The sequence below is a fragment of the Ambystoma mexicanum genome, chromosome 3p (genome assembly GCF_040938575.1).
Source record: "Ambystoma mexicanum isolate Mex_15411 chromosome 3p, UKY_AmexF1_1, whole genome shotgun sequence".
NCBI classification, from domain to species: Eukaryota; Metazoa; Chordata; class Amphibia; order Caudata; family Ambystomatidae; genus Ambystoma; species Ambystoma mexicanum.
Genome location: NC_090925.1, coordinates 499,418,135 through 499,443,164, shown reverse-complemented (window position 1 = coordinate 499,443,164; position 25,030 = coordinate 499,418,135). Strand labels below are relative to the sequence as shown.

Below are 25,030 nucleotides of genomic sequence, written 5' to 3'. Positions count from 1 at the left end.
AGCAAAGCCAAACTGCTAACTCAATGCCTTCTGGCAGGAAACATAGCGATTGCCCGCTCTTGGAAATCTGCAGACAGCCCCCTTATGTTCCATTGGTGGGAGAAATTATGGGATATATTGATTGCAGAAAAAATAACAGCCGCAAGGGCAGGGTTACTTCACCGCTTTCAGAACATCTGGGCCCTGTTTTTAGACTTTGAACGAAAATTTCCAGCCCTAACCTACAAGCCTCGTATTGCCAGATGGGCCTTGGGTGATGGGGACATCCCTCCAGGGGGAACATCAGCTGAATTGGACGCAGAGAACACAGACTAATTAAATGTCGGCTCTAACTGGCGATCGTGGGAGGGAGGCAGGAAGGGGACTGAATGGGTTTGTTATAGGATGTTCAGTTTATATTGAAGTTTGCCGCTTATTGTCAACTTGCCTTGGTTTAAAATAAGCATATATATTTTTAAAAAGGCCCTGCAATGTCCAGGATCATTCATTAGGCCTCAGAGGAACCGGGCCTCATTTGAATGACAGCTCCTTTCAAAAGTATCTTTAAAGAATCAACCAAGGGGTTTGTTTTCATTTTTCAGAGGAAACGCATCTATTTTCTTTGCAAGAGTATCAAGAATCAGCTGTTCAGAGAAAGACTCTAAATAGATGTCTGTTAACTGTATCCATGCTGAAAAACAACTCCAGCACTCCAGAAAAGAACTATAGCTGCAGAAAGTGTGTATTTGCTGGAGATGAAAACCGAATTTAAAGAAATAGTGAAATGTGCTTTTTCAGACTGAAGAGAGAAAATCACCTATTTAAAAGTAAATTGTTGGGTAAAGGCCTGCTTATTTAGAAATGTAAAAGGATTTGTTGCTGGTAAAAGTACATCTATAAACTGTTCTAATTCCGTAGGTTCAAATCAAATGTTAAAACCTATAGGCTAAGTGCGTAAACTACATTTAAAAAAAAACCTGATCTGCCAGTTGCTAACCCTGAGAAAGGGTGACACCTCATAAACTTCTGGGACAGGAAAGCGCTAATTGCTAGCGTGGAGGACTTTGAATGCACCAGGACAAAGGGACTTCCCCAGCTCATCAGACATTCGTCTTTGCTCCAGGCTGGACCAATAGCAGGCTGAGACCCTCACCTGTCAAGTGTGAGGGGCAATAGAATCTATCAAAACAGAGGAAAAAAAACTGATCAAGTGACATTTGGTTTTAAAGGTGATTTTGTAACTGAACTTTAAAACACATTTAACTTTACAGCAAGAATGAGGAAAAATATGAAAAGTGCGTAGTTCTAAATCTAATTTTATGCTCTTTCTTTGAAAACTCAGTAGAACTCACTACTGCATAAGGAACAGAAGTTGGAATGAATGACAGATTGCGGGGAAAGTATTGATGTTGCGAACATAACATTTTGTATACACATCCCTAGGATAAATGTGCATCTGTGTACAAAATTGGGGAATATTAGGCCAAATCTTTCATGGTGAAATTGCCAAAATGTAGCAGAAAGGCAAAACCAGGTCCCACAGACTTGGGGTTTGGATTGAAATATGACGCACAAAATATGTAACCTGTGTATCTGTTTTTCTCAGAGGTTATAACTGCATAAATATGTCTTTGTGGCAAAATTAGATTTTGGTTCCCGTAGATAGGGGAGGTTTCTAGATATTGTAAAAGTAACCTCATGAACATGACATCCTGTTTCTGTGATCCAATCAGCTGTGGGAAAGGCGGAAACTATGCTCTTGCCCAATCCTAGCATTATGGGTGTGGGTAGTAAGCCTGCCCCTACCATATACTGTAGTGATGTCATCTGGCAGGATAAATAAGGGCACTTGACAGCACACAGAACACACTGATTCCTGACTTTCTTCCTGATTTCCTGCGTGGCGTCCTGTTCCTGATTTCTTCATCCTGGTTGATCCTAATTCCAGATTTTCATTGTAAAGCTAAGGCCTATGCATTACCGAACCCCTTTTCAGCTAGGCCTCAAATTCTAAAAATCCCAAAAACCCAAGGGAAGCATCCTGATCCAGCCTGGCTTGCTACTACTAAATGCATGCCTGCTGAAACTCACCACCCCACTGATCTGTAGTATCCAGTAACTAGAAGGGCCAGTCCAGTGCAGTCCGGTGACCAGAACGGCCCAGATGATCCTGTTCTGCCAGATTTTCCCAGCTGTCCTTGGTTAGACCCGATCCGTGTGATGACCAGAACCGTTGACGGTCCAAAATCCTAAATTAAAGTGGACTGTAAGTATTAATAGGAATCATATAAAACCATAGCATACCTTGCCTTGCCTTGTCCTATCCCAATCTCTAAACCAACGTATCCTTACCTTAATAACTTGTAACATTGTCAGAATCCCTATTGCAATCATGTTCTTGATTTCTTTAGTCATTTTTATCTTGTGTAAATCCTAAACTAATCAATCCTATTTCGAGTGGTCAGTCTGGTTCTGCCAGAGCGGGTGCTGGGGATCTGGGGTTGAAGTCATGAATCAACTCTAGAGCTTACTGTGTCCCTCTTTGGTATTCTAGCCTGCCTGCTCTAGTCTAAAGTAAAACTATAGTAAATCTTTTCTTGTCCAAACTGAGTTTATTTTCTGTTTTCACTACCTGATTTTTCTAAAAACACCTCATTCTACATTCCATATCTCCCTCAGTTTAATAGCTAGAGACCTCATTTCAATTCCAGAGTGTACCTAAGACCTATAGCTACATCCCAACCCAAAAACCGCACTCAAAACCGGTTGGTTAATTTTAGGCAGGAATCAACATTTTTGCAAAGTTTTACACGTATGATTTTTATTCTAAATTATTTTCAACCTGCCATTCAAATTCAAAGTGTTTAATTTTGCTCAAACTACTACTCATGATTGCTAGTATATTTCCAATGTTGCTCCCATAGAAATGTGTACTGATTTAAGGATTCTTGCACATTTTCAGTGTTTTATTCAGCAATTTCCGAAATGTCATTTGAAACAGTAGGGTTTCAAATCTGTTTTTCTCTCTTGTTTGGGGAGGGAATGTTGTATTCGAATTCTGTGTATAATTTCGTATTCCTGATAACCTGCTGTTTCCTTACATCTATTTAGAATTGCTGATTTGTGGGTTGAGGAATATTGCAGCGGCGAATAACTGAAGTGCTATTTTTCCAAACAAGCCAAAAGTGTTCTTTTCTCTGGTGTTTTCTATTTTGTGTTGCTAAAGAGTGAATTTAAGTGCATTACATACCTTCTTATCTGTTATCGTCACCAGATTGGTGATTGCTGCTCCTTGTTAAAAGATATACGTTTGATTTGAATTTTAAATAAATAAAAATTGATTACATTTACCAACCAGCCTGATTCGCGGTCCATCGTGACATGGGGTATTTGAAAAGGGGTATGATATGAGTGGTGTATCACTCAAAATATTGAGACTATATATATATATAATAAAATAAGCATTTTGGTTGTGCGCTGCATACTAGGCTCAGACCAGGGTACATCGCCTGATTGAAATCCTTAACAGGAACCTTTTTGGTAGTAGTGCATTTAATCATAAAGAAATCGAAATCTGTAAGCATTTGAAACACTGTATCATGAAGTAAAATAAAGATGATGATGGGGCAGATGTGAATACATTTTGGCCAATGTGTTCAACAAACAAGGTGTGTAACAAACAGATGTGGTGATGATACCTTCTTCTGAAAATAATATAGTGCATGAGATGTGACAGCATTATAATAGCAGGAGTTTTAAATGTGCCTTTGGTGGCTGTTCCATGTAAAATTGAGTAGGTCCCAATGATCAGTCAATCGTTACTCAAACAAATGATTATGAACTTGAACCTTGTGAAATATGTCAATTGAAACACCGTTTGGAGAGTGAATACACCTTCTGTTTGGCAGCAGGTAATAGTTTCTCTAGGATTTACTTGTTCTTGAGAGCAAAGTGTTTTGTACCCTAAGTGCACGAAAGCGAGTTTGAGAACATTATACTATCCAATCACAATCTATACTGACTCGCAATTTGGCCAATGAGTGAGCGGAACAGAAGGGCTCAGTTACGTTTCATTAACTGTCTGTTAACGAATGCTTTATTCTTGGACTGAATGCAAAAGAACATTGAGGAATTTATAGATATTCATAAAGGATCAGAGACTTGGTCGTCAATTATATTAGACACAATGATGGTCTTTTTAAGAGGAAAAATTATGGCAAATGTGTGAAAGAATAAAATATGCCAAGTGGCTTAAAGATAAGGAATTTAAGAGACTGGCTGGTGCCTATCAACATGATCCAAGTGGGGCGAACCTAAGATAGCTCCTGAAGCCAAAACTTGCAATAAACAGAGTCCACAAGTAAAGTGGACGTGTACTACATAAATGTTAATCATAATTACCGAAAACATGACCCACCTCTCCACTCCCCCTGACTCATCTCCTCTTAGGTCCACTTCTCCCATCCCTTGACCTACTTCTCCCTTCACTAGACACACTTGTCTTCTGTTCCCCAAATCACCTCTACCCTGACTCAAATCCCGACCCTCCTGTGGCCCACCTATCCTCTCCTCTCACTAGACCCGCCTCTCCACTGCCATTGAAAACCTCTCCCTTGAAACACCTCTCCCATTCCTTGGCCACATGCTCCCTGGGCCTCATTCCTGACTTATTTTTAAGGGGCTGTCAGGTGAGAGAACATTCCTGTTAAACGTTTATTGTTTCCCAGTGTAAGGAGCTAACTCGCGGATTCAGCAGTTTACATTGCCACTCACAGGTTCATCCAAATATGAGCCGTCTATAAAGGAGGGTTTGCTGACGCGTGCCTCTGACTGACACAACCCATTAAGCAGAGCAACTGAAGTGCAGCGGCTGCTTCAAATATACGGCACACTGAAAAAAAATATGTTGAGCAGCAACACTACCAGCAGTGCTGGCATAGGACATCTCAGACTGAGGCACGGGAACATAAGCCCCCTTGAGCAAGGGGCTATGTCGTCCCACACAGGTCATCCATGCACAGCTCAGAGCTGCAGTAACCTGTAGGTCACAGGTTTAAATCTGGGTTGTAATGACTACGCTGTTTATATTTCAACAGATAATAAAATAAGTAGAGTTAAATTGGTCAATTGTGAGATTTCATGGTAGACTGCCACTTGCCCCTCTAGACCTGGAAACTTCGAATAGATTCAGCAATTGCCATATAGCCCCGAAAACTGAGTGCATCAAAGGTAAGGTTTAACATGTATAACATCCTGTAAAGTTAGGAAAGTAGAACCATGGGCATGTGTGTCTTTTTTCAACAATTTTTACTATGACCAACCATCACATTTTTGGCCAGGTCTAACAATTGATATATTTTGGTTTAAATGTATTTTATAAGTACCTCTGTTTTGTCAACATATTTGATTTCTCATTGTTCAGCAGCTGCTAAAACAGTATGTAATGCAAACATATCGTATCGTAGGCATTTGTTAAAATGGTGGGCCGTCATGTCACCTTCTTGGAGGAACAGTTGATCCAAGCAGAGCGAGACCACCAGCCTTTTCCACACTTGGTTCACAAGATACTTCAGTCTGCCAACATTCCTACTTTCATATATGTAAGTATGTGCAAGGCAAGTTGTTGAATGCAAGTAGTGATGCAAGCTATTTCATTTTAGTTTGTTGAGTATTTTTATTTCATTTTATTTTGTGTCAATTAAAGTCTCTTTGGTTGGAAGATTGCAATTGCAGGCTCTGTGCCTTGGGGAGGAGATAGCTAGTGCCCACCTCTCGCATGGCCTCTTTCCGCATGCCACAAGTTCGAATCCAGGTAGGGCCAACCCTACCTTTCAAATTTCTGAGGCCAATACATGTCATTAAACACAAACCTGATGTTTTTCATTAGAAAAGGGACAAGCCCGAAGCAAAGATTGATGTAAATCACTGACAGGTAATGCGATTGATCTATAACTAGCATAAAAGCCTGTGTACACGGGCCAAAGTGCGTGAGGAAAGACATTTTCAGAGTCTCAATATATTGTGTGGTATATTTGATTGTAATTGATTGTAATTCATGTTCATAAAAAACAATTTTCTTTTAGGTTTTCATCAACACAGTAGGACAACAGGTGAAGCGGGCAGTCTCTACTGTGCATGACTGCATCGCGCAAACATACATCTGGCCTTTTATTATATAGGATGGTAAAAAGAAATGACAGATGAATGAAACTAAGAATAGCATAGGGTTTGAATAATTAGCTCTTATGGGATCATCAGGTAGAGAGAAGATACATCGGATGGATAGCAATTAAGTTTAAAAAACCTGTTACTGCAGGAAACTAAGCAAAATGATCACTGAAAATACACACTTTGAGAAGAACATTGAGCCATAAGTGTCCATGATAAATGCTCAAGGTATAATAAAATGCTCTGAGTAATTAGGGTAACCTTCATTACACATAGTGCCACTCTTCCTTGCCACCGTCCCTTCTCATGAAGTCAATCTGCCTTTCCCAGGCCTTCTCCTAAAAATATCTTCTTTTTTTTCTTTTCTTTTGTTCCCACCTCCTCCACCTCCAGGCTATATAAGACTCTGACATACCCACAATCCTCTTGTAGATATACCAAAGGAGTCCGGGGATTGATCTACCCGGGCAGGTGTCAGTACAGCAAGGCAATAAGGAGGACTGTGAAACAAAAATTACCAGCAAGTAAACGGTGCATATCACCATATTCTCTCTTCCTCGTCCCAGCCCTTACTCATTAAGCATGCCAAATCTAAATCAATCATCCTGCTTGATACCCGAAAAGGATAGACCCATATACACTGCAACATCAAGCAAAGGGAACGCCATGGAATAGCAGTCCAGGAGATTGAGATTGGCAAGGTCGTGATCAGGGAGATAATTACCTCTAGTCATTCACTCACTAGAGGAGGTTTATATTACATCGACCACAAGAAAACAACTAATTTGAAGAAAAAAATTGAGAAGCACCTTCACTGTGCAGTTTCCGGGGAAGATATCATCAGAGGAAACTGTCTCAACCCAAAGATCTCTGAAAGCACGCCTGAACAATTGAACCCTGATCCCAGGTGGAGGAGAGGGCAAGCCCTAAAAATACAACTTCCTGCGGCAGAGCGGGCAGTAACAGGCAGATAGAAGGCGAGTGGAAGGAGGCTATTTCATCTGTTCTATGATACCAATGAAAGCCGGATCTGGGTGACAGAAGCAGAAGTCGGAAAGCATCTGGAACCTACCATTGCTAGTAGAGGGTCCTGGAGAGGCCTTGCTCTGAAGGACACCCACCCTTCCAACATCTAGGCTGCCAAAATCCAATTGCTAGACGACCTGTAGTTTCCAGGTAGCAGTAATGGGAGAAGGGTCTGGGAGGAAGCTGAGGAGAGACAGTTACCAGCAGAAAGTGGAGAAAGAATCACATTCTTCGGCCCCAGAAAGGAAAAAGGAAAGGTACCCAGGCTGTGCTGCCTCTGGTCCTTCTCAGGACCCTGAATATTGGAGGGGCCAGAGGAAAGCCTCCTAATGGTCACAGGCTGGAAGTGTGTCCAAGCCCATTCCTTCCATCTAGAGCCGAAAGAAAGAGCTTGGCATTGTATGAAGAGGAACACTGAATTTGTTTAAAATCTCATGGAAGGCAGCAGATCTGCGGACACTTCCTGAACGGTTAGAGAAGACCGTGCACTGAGAAACCTCTGGAGCTTTGCAGATCACCAAGATGTGGGAAAACTCCCCTGACAGCAAGATCTTCTCCACCAAAGAATGAAATCTAAGAGCAACTCCTGCACATTGCTGCTGTAGTTTTGTGCACACAGAATGTACCTGTCATGGTCTGTATGTACAAAAACAATTGCCCTGTAGAAAGCCTCCAAATCTCCCCTGATGGCACTTTGGCTGAATTCCTGCATAGTTGCAATCTTCTAAAAATCTCTCGAGGTCCTTGGAGATTGAATGTTTTTGAGTCAAGGGTGAGCTGAGGGGAACCACTTGAGGAGGTTTGAGGGGTACACCCACCACCTAGTGAATATAGGATTGTGGCAAACATTTACAATGGAGGTGTGACAGGAGAAGGTGCAGAAGAAAATCATGACGATGATGGCAGCCATCACATCTTGCCCTCTGGATGTTAGGTGGACTGTGCCTGGTGTTGCTCTTTAACCGGGCGCAAAATAACTCAAAATATTGCATAGGGGGTAAGCTGGGATCCTTCAATGTGCAGGAGAAAAAAATCTGAAGCCAGATGTTGTTCCCCAACCTGAGTATTCCGTACTTTGTTTTGGTTGATGCAACTTGGAGTAGCTGGCACATCCAAACTATCTTACCGATGGTGCTAAAAAACGTCCAGCCATCTTGGGACAGATGTTTGGGCTCTAGAACTGAAGGAGTCTTCTCCCTTGTGGAGGAATGACGTCCAGCCAGTCGGGTGCAGCAATGCCTCAGATGTGATTTCCCTTTACTTTGTTGGTTTGGAGCACACTGCTTTCTCCTGAGAGGAAGATTACCCCATGTACCATATGATATGATATTTTATGATATGATATTTTATTTGTATTGCGCTCATACACAAGTGTTTCAGAGCATGACAAGGCAAGGGAGGGGAATAAGGTAGGACAAAACTACAATCTTACTAGGCCAGTGACATTGAGAACGCGCAAGTGCAGGGGAGAGGGAAGGGGGAATGTGCATGGGAGAGGGGAGAGGTGGAAAGTGCAGAGTAAGGAATACAAACAAGTAAGGAATAGTGCAGCCAACAAGGGTGTCAAGTGCAATGTTTAAAGTGCAGACAAGGGGTGTCTGATAAGTGCGGTAAGGGGACTGTACGGTTACAGATATAGACCCTAGTGCAGGGGTTACCAGGAGGCAGTGCGGGTGTGTAGCTGGGTGGGCAGGGACCTGGGCCTGAGATCAGAGAGAACCAGGTGCACAGTGCCAAAGCAGGCAGATCAGCAGGGCAGAGGAAGAGAGAAGACAGAAGCAAAGAGGAAGGTCTTAAGGTGCTTCGGGAACCGGAGAGTTTCAGAGTGGCAGGGAGGCTGTTCCAGAGGGAGGCCCCAGCCGAGGAAAGAGATCTACCCCCAACTCGCTGCTTGGAGAAGCGAATGACCCTGAAGAAGTTAGAGGAGGAGGAGCGAAGAGCTCGAGTGGGAAGGTATTTACGGAGTTTAGACCCCTGAGGAACACCACAGGTAGAGAGTGAGATAGAGGAAAGGAAGGATCCAAGTTGGTCCTGGGAGGGTCGATCATAGAGGAAAGAGGTCAGCCAGGCTAGGGCCTGATCAGTGATACCCAGGTTATCACGGAGATGGTTGAGCAGGATGGCATGGTTGACTGTGTCAAAGGCAGAAGAGAGATCGAGTAGGATGAGGACAGAATGGATGTTAGAGTTAAGGTTAGAGAGCAGCTCTTCGCGGATGTTCAGGAGAGCTGTTTCTGTGCTTCTTGCAGCTCTAAAGCCAAACTGGTGGTCATGGAGACAACCAACAGAATCTGTATGAAGGTTAAGCTAGGAGATGGCCAGCTTGCCCAGGAAAGGGGTGATGGAGATCGGGCGATAGTTACCCGGACATGAGGGGTCTGTTGTGGATTTCTTGAGAAGAGGGTGCACAAGAGAGTGCTTCAGGGGGAAGGGAAGGCTCCAGTGGTGAAGGAGTAGTTGCAGAAGTCACCCATGGCAGGAGCGAGCGTGTCAATGTGGTCCTTGATGGTTTTGGAAGACGAGGGAAGAACCTGTTTTGACAAGACTTTCATAGATCGGACATGTCTAGAAACCTCATCAGGGGAGAACAGAGGAAAGGAAGAGAAAGAGGGAGGAGAAGTGGGAACAGTGGAGCCAGCGGTAGGGGAGAGAGTGGAGGGAGGAGGAGGAGAGGAAGAGAGGGTCGACAGGATGTCATGGGTTTTAGTGATGAAATGAGAGGCAAGGGCTGTACAATGGGCCTGGGAGGCGACAGGAGAAGTAGAGACTGCAGCAGGATTGGCCAGCTCTTTGCAAATTTTAAAGAGTTCAGCCGTTGTAAGATGCCACAGAGATGCAGGCTTGGATGTGGGTTCTCTTCTTTGTGTTGACAAGGAACCGCTATTGCCTTTGGAGCAGGTGGCAGGCCAGTTTGTCAGAGGGTGTACAAGAAGCCCGCCATTAACTCTCAGCTGCCCTGCAATGGCGTTTAAAGGTAGCTAGGCCGGAATCGTACCAGGAATTGCACTTAGCTTTGGCCTTCAAATGGATCCTCATGACAGGTTCAAGGACTTTAAGAGTGTCAGAGATAGAAGAGCAGATCATGGAAAAGGTTATGTCGGAATGTGAGTCATCCAGAGGACGAGGGCGTCGGGGGGAGAAAGTGGCGGTGAAAGCCTCAACTGACACATGTTTCATGTGTCCGATGACCGAGAAGGTAGGTGGAAGTGTTGGAGTTGGCTTGGTCTGAGGGGTCAGAGAGGGAGAGATTGGAGGAAAGGAGAAAGTGATCACTCCAGGAAAAGGGAGTGGTCAGAGGGATGGAGAGGGGGAGGTCAGAGGAGATCAAGACATCCAGCGTGTGCCCTTCAGAGTGAGTCGGGCCAGAGGGGAGAATAGAGAGAGAGAGAGAGAGAGAGAGAATCAAAGAGCTCACAATAGAGTCCAGAGGAGGAACAGAGAGCATCCAGATGGATATTGAGGCCACCAAGAAGGAGGAGATGAGTGGTTGAGGCCAGGAGGGAGGAGGAGAGTTCTGCCCACTCAGAGAGGAAGGAGGTGATCCGACCAGGTGGCCGATAGATAGTAGCCAGGAGAGATAGAAAGCCTGCAGACAAGGCATTCAAAAGAGGAGTAGGTCTGCATCGGAATGACAGAAGCAGGAATCCACTGTGGGAAGATCGGACTACACCCCCTTCAGCCTGGGTGGATCTGGGTGCAGAGAGGACCTTGTAGCCATCAGGGAGGAGAGTGTCAAAGCTTGTAACAGAGCTGGCTGTGAACCATGTCTCTGTAAGACCAAGGACATCAAGGTCAAGTTCTTACAGGAGGCGGCAGATGTCAGAGGAGTGTTTGACAGCTGAGCGAGAGTTGAGAGTGGCAATATGGAGAAGGTTGCCATCCTTGAAGGACTTCCGGGGAGGGGTACAGATCAGAGGTATGCCCTGCGGAGGTGAAAAGGATCCCGAGGGGAGGCGGGAGAGGAAGGAGGAGAGGGCAAGGCAGCCAAGGGGGAGACAGAGGATGGAGGCAAGGAAGCTGAGGAAGGGAGAGAAGTGTCAGCAGGAGATGAAAGGAAATTAATGAGGCGAGGAAAGCGTCTATCAAAGAGGAGGAGGTTGGCTTGAGGTCCTTGGACCAAGACAGTGCCATTCAGGTGGACATTAATGATGACCCTAGAGCGTCGAAGGGGGCCAGGAGGGCTTCCCAGCAGGTGCTACAATTAATGGGAGAAGAGGAGAAAGGAGAGATCATATGAAGAGTCCATAGATCTGGCGAGGGAACAACAAAGAGGATGTTGGTGAGGGTCTGTCTGGAGGAAGCGCTGGTATAAGTGTCAGCAATAGGCAGACCAGGGTTAGAGACCAAGATATCCTTTTTGAACTTCTTCCTGCCAGACTTAGTGAGAAGGGAGGGATAGTTGATGGAGAAATATTTAGAGAAGATTGGAGAAACAGAGAGCGCCATGTGTGAAAGAGAGAGAGGGGCCAGGAAAGCAGGGGATGAGGAACAGGATAAGAACAGCGGGGCAGAGAAGCACAATGCAGTCACTGGGCCAACCAGGTTCAAGATAAAAGCACACAGTGCAAGCACAAGGGCAAAGCTAAATTCAATTGGCAGCAGCAGCAGTAAAAACAAAGCTAAATTCAATTGGCAGCAGCAGTAGTAAAAACAAAGCTAAATTCAATTGGCAGCAACAGTAGAAACACCTCTGAAATCAGGCTGGCAGCAGACCAGTGTAAGTCACAGGGCACTCATAGGCTGTAGGAGTGTGAGATCAAGTGAGGTTGAGAGAGGGAGGGACAGTCAGAGGAGTGGGAGAGTGTTGGGTATGAAGAGACTAACCCATAATTGTGGAGGAGAAAGTCAAGGCAGTTCAGGCTCCACTGCAAAGTGTAGGGGCATCATCATCGGTGCATTCATGGGGGGGGGGGCAGGAAGTCCTTGCAGCCTCCTGGCAGCGGGCAGGGAGCAGAAAGGGGCCTTTGTTGTGGGCCTTTGGTCTGTCTTTCGGTAAACTGGTACAGGATGTTCTGTGCTCAGTTGGATGGACTCTCTACAGTGACACAGGCCTCCTGAATGCTTAACTTCCTGTAAAACATGACTTCCACTGTATAGCTCCACTGAGGAGGGTTTCTCCTGCAAAGGATGGAGGAGAGCAACAAGCTTCAGGATGTATCCTTCCCACAGTCTCCAACATGTAACTGCCCCCTAGTAGAGAATTAAGTACTAAAGGCATGTGCCTTTAAGCATAACGTGAAGAATCCTATGAATCCCTCACTGAAACTCTGCTTAAGTCTCCTCCTGTGGCCAGGGTAAGGCAGATGCTTCCTGATCCCAACCCTGGGGGTGGTGTACTGCGGGAGGATCATCTGGGTGGAGACAAGACACAGGGTGGTGAGGAAATTCCATGGACGAAATGTGGTATGTTTCCTCTGACGAGAAGAGTTTTATCACTGTATCTAAAGAGGTTATGGCTTATTGTCATTCTAATGTCTCTCAACCTCATAATAGATCTAAGGTTGTGACCCCCAGGTTATAAAATCAGAACAAACTATACTGAAAGAAACATCCCCTTTGGTATAACAAATTAAATACCTTCCTCAATTCCAAGGGTACAATGTGAAGGATTATGGAAATGTTGTCTTTACTAAACCATCTTCCCCTGTAAGAGTTACTTCTCATAGCCCCTTTGTTAAAAGCCGTAACAAAATTAAATCTAACCTTATGAAAAAAGCAGAAGTTGAAAAGCCTAACTTTATTAGAAGAGACTACAAGTCCCAGAATCCTAGAGGTACTGAGAAGAGGAAGAAGGCTGAAGAGGCATGCAGATGTAGTAGTCAGGCAATTAAGCCTAGTAGTCATTGCAGTAGTAAGGTAATTGGGCTTAATGGCCCACATCTGAAACTTGTTGCTGAAACTGGGAAGCATAAAAGGCCCCCTCAGGAAAGGAGGAGTAGAAGGAGCTGCAATTAGAGCTTGAAGGCTGACTGTAGCAGTAGCAGCAGAGGAGAAGCACAAGGCTGGCAAATCACAAAGAAGTTGAAGAACAGAAGTGACGCCGGAATGTGGAGACAGCCAATTTCACCTGCAACATCTGAGAGAGTCCTGTTCTCTCAAAATCTTAAGTGCAGAGGCTGCGGGCAATGGAAGACGTGCAGGAGACTAGGTTTTCCACCTGTGAGCCTGATTGACGTGATTGCTGAGCTGTGAACGTGCAGGAGACGAAGGCCAGAAGCAGAAGGCAAGGAGAGGGTCTTGGGCGGCAAAGGAACCCACAGATCAAGTAGCCGGACCAGAGACACCCTTGCTGGAGAAGGGTGTGGGTCCCCAGTGAGCCAGAAGCAGTAGAAGTGGTAGAGGAAGTAGGGAAAGCAGTGCGACCCACAAAACCAGTGTTACTGAAGCCGGTGAGTGAAGCACTGCGTTCATATATACTGCATGGACCTTGCCGGTAACTGTAGCCAGCTCCTAAGTAAGTGACCGTTAAATACAAGTGAAAGCTGTTGGTTATACTTGAAGTCTAGTTAACAATAGAATTGTAGCACTTGTGTATACCGTGAACTCGCGTGAGAAGCTAAAGTCCTTGAAACCCATTGTTGACTGTTATTGTATAATGGAGTGGTCGCATGTCCCTAATCAAGAAGAGGGAACACTTTCTAAGTATTACCGAATACCTATCTTTGACATTATATGAATTACAAGTTTGCGCATTTGGCAGAGTGCAGATTGACAGAGTGTAGATTGGCTGTGTTGGGCCGAACGGAATATATACCCTGAAGCGAAAATACACCAACAACGACATCCATTCATTCCATTGGCTGGCGTGGAGGAAGACCCGCCCACCTGACAGGAAGCAGCATAAGAAGACTGAGCGCGTGCCTTTGCGATTTATGCACAATTACAACTAATGATATAGAGGGGATAGAGTACCTCAGCCGTATTGTGCCATGAACTGGGTGTTAGCATCCTTTGTTTCTCCCACGGTAGTGGAACACATTTATCAACATGTTAAGGGTTTCAACGACTTGGGCTTTGAACTCTATGTATTTCATCGTTATAAACAACAGGACTTGCGTCAGAGCCAAAGAACCAGGAATCTGTAAAACAGTCAACCAGCATCCATAGTAACGAATCCTGACGCAAAGCAGGAAACTCTGCAGATCCCAGGGCAATGGTCAAGTGTGATACAAATGCCTCATTGACGTGAACGCACTGATACAAAAACATTTTTCGTGTGATATCTTGGAACATACATGGCCATCAGTCTTTCGTGAACAATAAGTATGCCTTACACAAATTAATGAATGCACAGTTGTTTTTCTTGCAGGAAACTTGGCTGACTTCCTCTTTTGACCTGGATGGCTACTCTTTAATATTTCATTTATCTCCCTCCCCAAAGTTGGGACGGCCAGGGGTGGTTTATGTATTGGTGCCAAATCGTCATACAATTTGTCTGAATTGCCTGCAGTGAGCACCCATAGTAACAATTTCTAGTGTGCTGTATTAAGCAAATCCCCCTTTGGAAGAGGGAAAACACTGTTCATTACATTGTATGACCCACCGGGTGGGAATATAACTTCTGCACTCAAAGACAGCTTGATTAACACACATGGCAACTTCAATACCCCAAGGGGGGAATCATAATGACTGGGGATTTTAATGTAGATTGTAGTGATAATATAACAAGGGCATACCCAAGGTAAAAAATACTATTGAGGGCCAAAAATGGACCACGATACTGGCGGAATTTGATTTGCAATTACTAAACTCTGGGAACTGAGAGACCCAATGCACTTGGACAAAATTGATTATACATCAGTTATATTGACTTCATATTTAACAGTGCTGTATAAGACTATTTGTCATAATGTACTATATCCCCAGTCAGTATGAGTGATCATGCAATGCTTGAACTTGATCTGCATCTGAAGCACGCAGGTGGTCCAGGAAATATTACTATGGAATCCGACTGTTAACTTACAAGGAAAGGGGCTACGCTGGACTGCGCTAAATATTGATAGCTTCAATGGTAAATTGGTAGCTATGAGTGTTTCTGGTGTGGACTTGCTGAAAACTTGTAACTGGGATTTGGATAGGGCTGGTAAATGGTTTGGACCGCCTAGCCCCAGGCACATAGTTAGCCATAAACACTCGGGAAAGCCTGGGAAGCTATACGACAGGGATATAGCGCTGAGGAAGAGGGAGCTAAAAGTTGCATTGCAGAGATGAAAGATAGGAAATGCCATGCAAGAGGCTACAAAGAAAGTACGAAGGGCAACTCCTCGCCCCCCACCCCAATATGCACTAAAACCTTGAAACGGTAAATGGAGCTGTCCAGTGCTGAAATTTCAGTACGGACAGCTCCATCTAACGTTTCAACGTTACCAAAAAAAAAAAAACATTGAAATGCTACTTTTAACATGTAAAAGTGCATTTCAATTGCAACCAATCCATGACTATTGTCGAGGGATTGGTTTAGAAAGAAATGCACTTTGCATGTTAAACATAGCATGTTGCAGCTTTTGTTTTCGAAACGTTTGTTTCGAAACTTTTGTTTTTCGAATCTTTTGATTCGAAACTATGACTATGAACCATGAAAACGCAATATAAAAGATGGCTCCGTAATTACCGTTTCAACAAAGCAATTGTTGGCTGGAGTTTTGTAAACCGTTTAATAAAAACGGGGGATACAAAATAAATTGGGATATGATCCGCACACACAGAGCGGGCCCTATGCCTGTGGAAATATGTGGGATTACTGAAACGGCATGAGGTGTTTTTATTGAGGAGTCATATAGGGACGGCCAAGAGACTCTGGAATGAACACAACACAACACAATGATTTCCACCTTATTAAAGAAGTAGATGTGGTGGAGATTATAAATATGACCAAAAACTCCAGTGTAGTTGGACCAGATGGTATGTGTAGTGTCATTATCAAGAAAGATCTGGAGTATTGGGCCGTAATACTAAAATCCCTATTTGTACATGTATGTGAGACTGGTAGCATACCACATACTTGGCAACAGTCAATTTTGATCCCCGTTTATAAGAAAGGCCCTCGCTAACTGCAGACAAACTACAGACTTTTAGCGATACTGGATAGCAGCTCAAAGATTTTCTCTATGCGGACGACACAGTGATACCTGACCGCAATACAGCTGGACTACAACGCTCTCTTGACACTTTGGACTGATATCCTGGAGTAAATGGACTCTCGGTTAATGCCGACAAGACCAAGATCATAACTATAGAGAAAAGAGCCTATGGCAGCCTGGCGTTCATTTGGCAACTGGGCCCTTCCTGTATAGAGAACATAAAAGGATATAAGTATCTGGGAATAAGTGTCAGAGCAAAACCTTCCTTTACCTATTTGGCTGATATAGTTCCATCTAGGGCTTGGCTAAAATGGCTGTCCATTAGGAGGGTCATTGGTAGCTTAGCCGATTCTTCCATTGGGACAAAGACCTGGGCCTACAGGACCTCTGTAATTCCTGGTGTCCTGTACGCCCTGTACGTTTTTCCAGCAAAAGCTGTCTCTTGGCTAACGGTACTGGAAGCTAAGATTCTTTGTTTACTCCTTGGATTACCGGGTGCTGTACCTGTGGAGGCGATCAGATTGGAGCTAGGACTGCAGTCATTGCACTCCCTATGGAAGGTATCAGTTTGTAGGTTTTGGGCTAGGATCAGATTTGAAAACTCAGAGAAGATTTCTCTTCTGAGTCTTATTTTGGGACATGCCCAAAGGAAAAACAGGAGTATTTGGTTTAAAGGCCTGGAGACAGAGGTGCTTAATCATCTTAAAGATATAGGAATGAGAGGATTACCTGAGACAACTGCTAACTTTTATCAGTCAGGGTTTGAGAAAAAAGCTAGACACTTTGACCGTATACAATCTTTACTCCATCGGGCTGAGCGGCGGAAATATGCACTCTATGCACAACAAGACCAGTTCACAGAGATGCTTCGCAGCTGCCTAACCAAAATTCGATCACCACGTTTTATATTATACCTAAGATTTTACATCTTGGCTGTATTGGGAAACACTGGTGCATGGAGGGATATACCCAGGTACCAGCGACTATGTAGATACTGTGATATACAAGTGGAAACAGTGTACCATGTTCTGACACAATGTGTTATCTTGCGCCTTTTGTATAACAAGGGATAAGCTAAATTCCGAAAATCATGAATCGGATAAATTTTAGAGCTCTGATTTCTCGGCAGAATCATTTGTCATAACTGCTGCAGCAGTTGATATTTGGCAGGTTGATATTTTATAGCAATGATTTTACTCTGTACAAGTATTGACAGAGTTTTTTCTTTTAGTAAATGGATATTGGAATTGTATTTATCTATCATATGTGTGTAATATTATGTTTTTATGCATTTTAAATGTGTACTGTGAAAGGTTGACTTCAACCATATGCACTTAATTACAAAAAATATATAAAAACAGAAAACTACATGAAAAGAAGGTTGCTTGTGCCTAATTGTAATTCCCTAAGAAACTTCATCCTTGCCGTTACACGGGAATACAATACTTTATTCAACTTAAAACCTTGAAATCCACTTTAAAGAGAGGTTACGTGTGCCTAATTGTGTTTTGACTTGAAAGACTGAAGTCTATACTGTATCCAGAAGTGACATTTGTTTAATCTCTAAGAAATAAAGAGTCAAATGTATTGAGGAGAAGAACAATCATTACCCAAACCAAGAGGCATTCCCTTCTTATAGTGAAACCAGTCTTGCCAAGAGTTAAAGAGCCATCCAACTAACATGTGAAGTTGTTAACAATAAAGTGGCCTAAAATACAAGTGTGCCATTGTTACCTGAAGCCGAGAGGCTTCTGGGTAATTACTGAGCTGAACTAGCAGAAAGGTGTGAATAAATCTGGGGAAGGGGAGCTAATTGCTTGTGAAGAACATTTTGAAGTAACGTCCAACCTGTGGTGTCAAAGACTGCTGAAGTCAATAAGAAGGCAGTCTCATGGGCAGACACAGGTTGATCTGGTGGTAGTCAAACAGACGGAAGAGGCAGAAAGGCTGCCCCTTTTGAGAAAGTAATTAAAAGGAAGAGTGCCTTGCCTACTTGAAGAGGTTGAAGTGTCCTGTCAAAACCTACCTAATAATTCTAAAGTTCTGAGCAGTGGTAGTAGTACTTGAACTGTGACGGTATATTAAGTTGTCAGCAGACGTCACATTGTAGTGTTTTGAAGCAGTAACGCACTGTGGGACAAAGGTGACGGTTCCCATGGTACCAACAGTAGAAGTGTGAAACTAGGAGCAGCAGCACAAAAAAAGCAACCAGACAAATATACCAATGTAAAGTTGTTACTAAGGAAGTCCTAGAGAATTGTGTATTATTGACATTGGGAAATATTCCACTTTCTTTTGAACTGTGATACATTATTTTGAAGAAGAGTCAATTCACCATAACCAGGATTACCATTGGTGCCATTTCTTCCCTGGAAGTTGGAAGGGCATCTTTTCATCTAGGAACAAAGAGTTATTACCTGTGGATTTTTGGCTGATGAGTTTTTTCTTTCACTTTGAACTTTCAAAAGTTGATTCAAAACTTTTCTTTTGTTGAACAATTTGGAGTCAACTTTGAATCCTGAGGAAGGGACTTTATTCAGGATGAGAGAAGGCCATTCAGACAGTGTGTTGATATTTTGTATTAAATTGTGTTGCTATATAATTTCTTTTGTATATTTGTTGTTTTAGTGTGAGGGCCAGTTTTTCTATGCTAGATAATTTTCCCTTATCCTTTAGACTAGGTAGGGAATTCCTCTGTAGATTAGGGCAAACAAGGTATTTTCTTTAAATAATGTCTTTAATAAAATGGCATATTTTGAGAAATCTACAAGCAGTAGTCTGCCTTGCATCACTGACCCCTCACAACACATATACATCAGATAGGATCAAAGTAATCCTTTTGCTGGTGCATAGCCACTGAAAGAGCAGAGTAGGTGCATAACTCACCACAATCATTGAGTAAGGGTCCTGAAAGCACTCCAGTAGGACCTGAGCCTTGCAGGAAACATGACCACCAGCAAGGATTGATTGATGGTCACCAGTAAAGTTTGTGTAGTGCCCTGTTAATCCTTCTACCCAGCTACCACAGACCGATGTTCCTTTAAGGGACATGAAGGGAGGCTCTGGCACTCTCCATAACTTTGGGGTCTGAGTTGCAGGCTTCAGAGAAATGCTAAAGGAAAACATGCATAAACTTTCCCAAAGTCACTAGAACTAAATAATAAAATGTGGCTTCCTCCCAGAAGATCTAGGAAGGAAGGTGTTGAATAGAGCCCTTAAGGTAACACACAAGAAAAAGCAGATTCCTTATGTGAAGCAACGTCCTCTACAGGTTTTCCCTGCAGTGAGCAAAAGAGTTATGCTTACTGACTTGGATCCATGGATGGAGACAGCTACTTCACTGGGTGACTTTTATGGGACGGAGGGATGCTTCCCATTTAATGATATATGGGAACAATATGTGATTAGGCCTTTATTGCATTTATTATATTGCATTTGTAGACTAACTGGAGCAATCAGTGATGGTGGGGAGAGGATGAGTTGGCAGGAGTAACCAAGTGGTTTGGCAGGTGCACAAGGCCACAGTTACCTTATAAGACCCGTTTGGAAGGGGATAAGGGAAGGGAGTTTACATATTCCGAATAGTGAAACCTATCTTTGCATGTTGCACGTTTTTTTCTCAGCACTTATTGGCAGCAGTCATAAAGCACAACATGGGTGTATTAGTACTGCCCGACTCCCTGAAATGCAGAATGAACCACATGATATGGGCATGTCCAAAGGTGGCAGATTTCTGGCCCTCAGTCGTAGAATCTTTGGAGAGGCGTTACCGAGAGTGAGGCTGTGGGCTCTCTGGCATTATGTGTACTAGGTTTAACCCCTTTGATGAAAAGGCATACATTGGTATATAGCATGCACCTAGGTTGTATTATAGCAAAGCGGCTGATAGCAATGAGGTGGTTATTACCTTGGGCAGGTACTTCCCAGCAAAGGGTGAGAGACTTTGGAAGATGGGCCATAGTTGAGCATAGGATTCTGGGACGGGAGATGGGAAGGGATGAAATGGAGGATGTGTCACTTGAATGGGGTCTATGTATTGATACATGTTTCTTCCCAATGGACATTCAACCCCCTGTATGCAAAGTGTCAGCCCTCTACAACTGTTACTAAGACATTAGAAGAGGGATCAAGTGCACGTTTGCTCGGTCTTAATCCTGTGATAGTGACATCATTACTCCGAGAGTAGTGATATTTCGGAGAAACACGGGCTATTGGTGGAACACAAGTATGATGTTAGTGAGGAGGTGAAGGTGGCGTATGTGGGAGTTTGAAGGGTTTTAACAAGTCTAATTGCCCCAGCTTGGTATTAATGTGAAGGTTGTTAAACCGAGTTATCACCAAAATGCAGCCTATTATGTAAAGCTGGATGCAAGTTCAACGATTCATTTTTTAACGAAAAACACAATAAAGAAATTATCAAATAAACTTGCACCAGACGACAAATGCATCAAAGCAGAATACAACTAAAACAAAACTGGATTTCTCCCTGGTGTCATCGTATGCAGAGAGGGCAGAAGAGGAGGAAGTTGGGGCATATAAAAGTATGGGAACTTGGGGGGCATCTCTGCACACTGTTACTCACCCTGCCCTCTGTTGTGCTCGAGGAATAGCCCTATTCCTTCATAGGTGACTGTAAACTGTGGAGAAGGACTGAATAAATCAGCATATTATCATTTACTCCTGTAGCTGCAGGTGGAAGGCACCTGTGAGCTGCCTGCTTACCCCAGGCCAAACCAAGCTACCTTGGTCAATGCGTGCCTCGAAGCGTGGGAGTTGGGTGGTTGGTCATGTGGGCCATGCAGGTGATAGCAGCACAGACCATCCCGAAATTGGAGTACCTTGATGCCAAAAGGGGAGATCAACCAGGAACATAGTCTTCCCATAGAGTCAGAATGCAGAAACGTTGAAACTCTGATGTAGTGGCTTAACAACCCAGTCGCTCAAATGTCAGTTGGTGGTAAGAGAGCATTAGATTGGCTCTTTGGAGTGGCAAGCATAGGCGGCAAAGGCCTAAGTATTGGCCATGTGGGTGTTGGCACTAAACAAGATGCTGTTGTGTTATACTTTCATGCAGGGAAGGGGCGGCTTACCGTGACTGCCGGGGCTGTGCATTCTGACCACTTTCCCCAGGTTTTTGCAGCTAAGCAGATCATTATGCACCTTGAGTGCTGACAGAAGCTCCAGTGCATGACCCATCCCCTTTTTAGAATCTCGATCTCGCCAACAGCAAATATGCCGTGCAATCTCCAGCCTTTTACCTGGCTGGAAGTATTAAATGCCACTTATTCACCAGGGTAACTGCCGCCATTGCTCCTCTGCCGTAACACAATCCTGGCTAGGAACACGAGAGACATTGCCTCTGATGAGAATCGATTGAAGGAAGGGAAGACAACATCAGCAGGCTTCCCTTAGAAGCGCTGCCAGGAGGACAGCAGAAAGAACAGGGGATTGTGGGTAGGTCAGTGTCTCATATAGCCTGCCAGAGAAAAAAAGAGGATATGTTTTATAGTAAAGATGATGAAAGGCAAACTGTCTTCATGAATAAGTACTGGGACGAAGAAGAGAGAAAGTTGTGGTAATGTTACAGTAGTGATGGACTAAGCTTATTTTTTTTATTTTTTATTTGATATGGATAATGCAATCATCCTTTCAAATATACAAAAGACAGATACAAATGTGTACTAAAAAGAAAATATAACAACAACTTTACACTTTAAAAACAAAAGAATTCTGAACATAAAACATATGCTAAAACATCAATCAATGCATAAAGGAAAAGGCACACAATGAACATTGTTGGCAATACTTCATCAAGAGGAGAATTAAAATATTTTAATTCATTCTTGTTACTTGTTATGATTGAACTAATGCCTGATGCATTTATAACAAAAGATCAATGGATCCAAAAAGATCAAAGAGGAATAGAAGGCAAAGGAATCGAGAAAATACAGCAAAAAATCTTAGGACTGCAAGTAGAGTTACACAGACCCTTCATCTAGAGGAGATTTGGGAAAAATCGCATCTGGATAGTGCACGATTGCCACCCGCATTCCGAGATCGGGGTTATTAGTTATATTGCTCCAAATATCATCCATTGACATATGGTGATATCTAGTCAATTGGCATTTTTTCAAATGGGTTGTCCTTTGATTTATTAACATTGGGCAATACAAGATACAATGTTCTAAAGTTTCTCTTTGTGTCTTGTTTGAGCAAAAGCAGCAATAGTTCAGTTCTTTCCTAATTTGGTTTCGTCTAACCATGACCTCTGTTGTTGGCCAGAGATTTAAACGGAATCTAAGAAATTGATGTCTGATAAATGGACACAGACATCTTAATAAATAAGACGGTGTTACATGTAGTGCTTGGTTTCCAAAAACTCGAATATCAAAATACTTATATTTTAGGCATAGCCTTCGATTTTCTATCCAGTCGTAGAGGTAGCGTTTTTGCTTTGCTCATGCTGGATTGAATAATATTAAGATATTAAGTCCAGCGAGATGGACGCATCAGATAAAAGGCCTCATCACGAGTTGGGCGGTAACGCTGGCACTAATAGCCCTACCGCCAAACCCCCTGGATCACAGGTTTGGCGGAACGGTTAATGCCCATTCCCCATTGGGCCCATTCGGGAATTCCTCATTCCCCATTGGGCCCAATGGGGAAAATTTGCGCTATTACCGCATTTCCCATCAGCGGTAATAGCGCCAAAAATCGGCACTTTTGCCGCGGATTTCCCCCAGCTCTGAGCTGGGGGGAAATCCGCCAAGGCCATGATCTGGCGGACCCTTAAAAGCGGCGGTAATAGCGCTACTGCCGCATTTAAGGGTTACCGCCAGACTCGTGATGAGGCCCAAAGCGTCCAGAACTAAATTGCACCAGGTCTTGGTGTATGCATGATCTTGTGCTAGGAGATGCTGTGCCAAGATGCTCAGCAATCCTCCAGAGGGAATACCCAAGATTGTAGCAGATGTAGCAGTTGTTTCCAAAATCTGGCTCCAAGAGTGGCCACCAATTAGATTTTCTAGGCAGCATGGTTTCAAAGCCGTAGCTTATCGTAGGGATCACTTTCTGTTGATAGAATATTAAAATGTGTTTCAGGGTGAATTTTCCATATTTCTTTTTAAGAACTTTGGCTTGTGTAATTAACATACGAAGTTTAGATTGGACATCATCATCCAGCACATGAGATGAAGTGGAAGCCTGGATAATTATGCCTAAATATTTATAGTGTTGAGCTTGCGATAAAGGTTCATTTTGTTGATGCCAACAGTATGACTTTACTCTTGTTTTCCCATAAGGTTTGCATATCATAGTTTGAGTTTTTTGAGTATTGACTATGAGATTATTAGCCGATACATATGAAGCCAGGCTATTTAATACGTTTTGTAGGCCCGAAGGGGTCTGGGAGATAAGGATTAAATCATCCGCATAGAGAAGATGACTTATAGTATGAGATCCTAGTTTCGGAGAGTCACCCTTAGTGGCCCGCAAAATGATTCCCAAGTCAAAAAAAAAACAAAATGGAAGATGCCAAAATACAGCCTTGTTTAAGGCCTCGGGCAGTTTTGATGATAGATGAAAGTTTGCATGCTAAAGAAAGTCTAACTTGAATGGTTGTGTTGGTATGTAATAACATAACTAAAGTCAAAAGAGAAGGTGGACAATTGTGTTGGATTAATTTGTGATGTAAAAAAGACCGGTCTATGGAATCGAAGGCGGCTTTGAAATCGATGTAGGCCAAATATAACATTTGATTCTTTGCTGCATATTTTGATTTGAGTACATTTAAGGTAATGAGGTTGGGACAAGTCCCAAGACCTGCCACAAATCCAGTCTGGAAAGGGTCCCTTAAGTTGTTTTGAGACGTCCTTGATTGAAGTCCCTTAGGATGATCCTCGCAGAGATGTTCCCTGGCGCGTCCAATAGAGCTATGGGTCTTTAGCTGGACGGCGAGGAACGATCACCCTTTTTATAAATCAGAAATATAATCGAATGGGTCCAGGTTGCGGGGAAACTCTGTGTAATATTAATGGTGGTAAAGACCTTATGTAATATAGTAGCCAAAGGTCAGGATGTTTTTTGAACATTCGATTAGAAAGTCCGTCCGGGCCGCAAGCACCACAATTACCGATTTTGTTAATATAGAATCTGATATCATCCAGCTCAAATGAGAGAAAAAAAGGGTTGTGTGCATCATCAAGTGTTATACTATAAGAGTATTTGGGACAGGCATAAAGATTCAGAAAGTTATTAGTCCACTTTAACTCGGTTAGACAGTTAGCTTGCGAGACTGATTGGGGATAGCACGTGGCCTTGTTCAATAATGACCACAGACCTGCAGCTTTTTTGGGTCGGAGGGACCACAGAATGGCTTCTCCGTCAAGTTGATACATTTTAGCTCGAGTGGCCTTAAGTGCATTTTTATGTTTGGTTTTGATGGTCTTCAAGATGGATGCTTTGAATGCTGCTGGAGCGTTCAAGGCCTGTCGTTTTAGAGCCCGAGTGTGAGCTTTCAATTTTTGAACCTCCAAGTTAAAAACGTGAAGTCTTGGACCAGCTACCATAGGACCTACCCCAGGATTTGATGCTTTAGAGGACTGGAAATACTGCATCAGATCGGAATGGTGAATAATTTGATCCCAGTGGTGGTTTTCCAAGGCTCCCTTCAACTCACACAAGGTTTGTGGGGACCATCATAGACGATTGCCTCCATTATTCAAAATTAGATTTTCTTGGAAGTGTTTCACAACAGTCGTGATAGTAGGACTGTGGAT

General features: G+C 43.3%; 1 protein-coding gene across 3 annotated transcripts in view; it reads left to right on the top strand.

Moving 5' to 3' along the window:
- Positions 1-25,030, top strand: part of BCAS4 (breast carcinoma amplified sequence 4) — a 963,459-nt gene that overhangs the window by 524,644 nt on the left and 413,785 nt on the right. For all 3 annotated transcript variants that reach the window (XM_069651167.1, XM_069651165.1, XM_069651166.1), the window contains one exon: positions 5,445-5,579. In XM_069651167.1, coding sequence (XP_069507268.1) covers positions 5,445-5,579 — 135 coding nt within the window. The remainder of the gene's footprint in view (positions 1-5,444; positions 5,580-25,030) is intronic.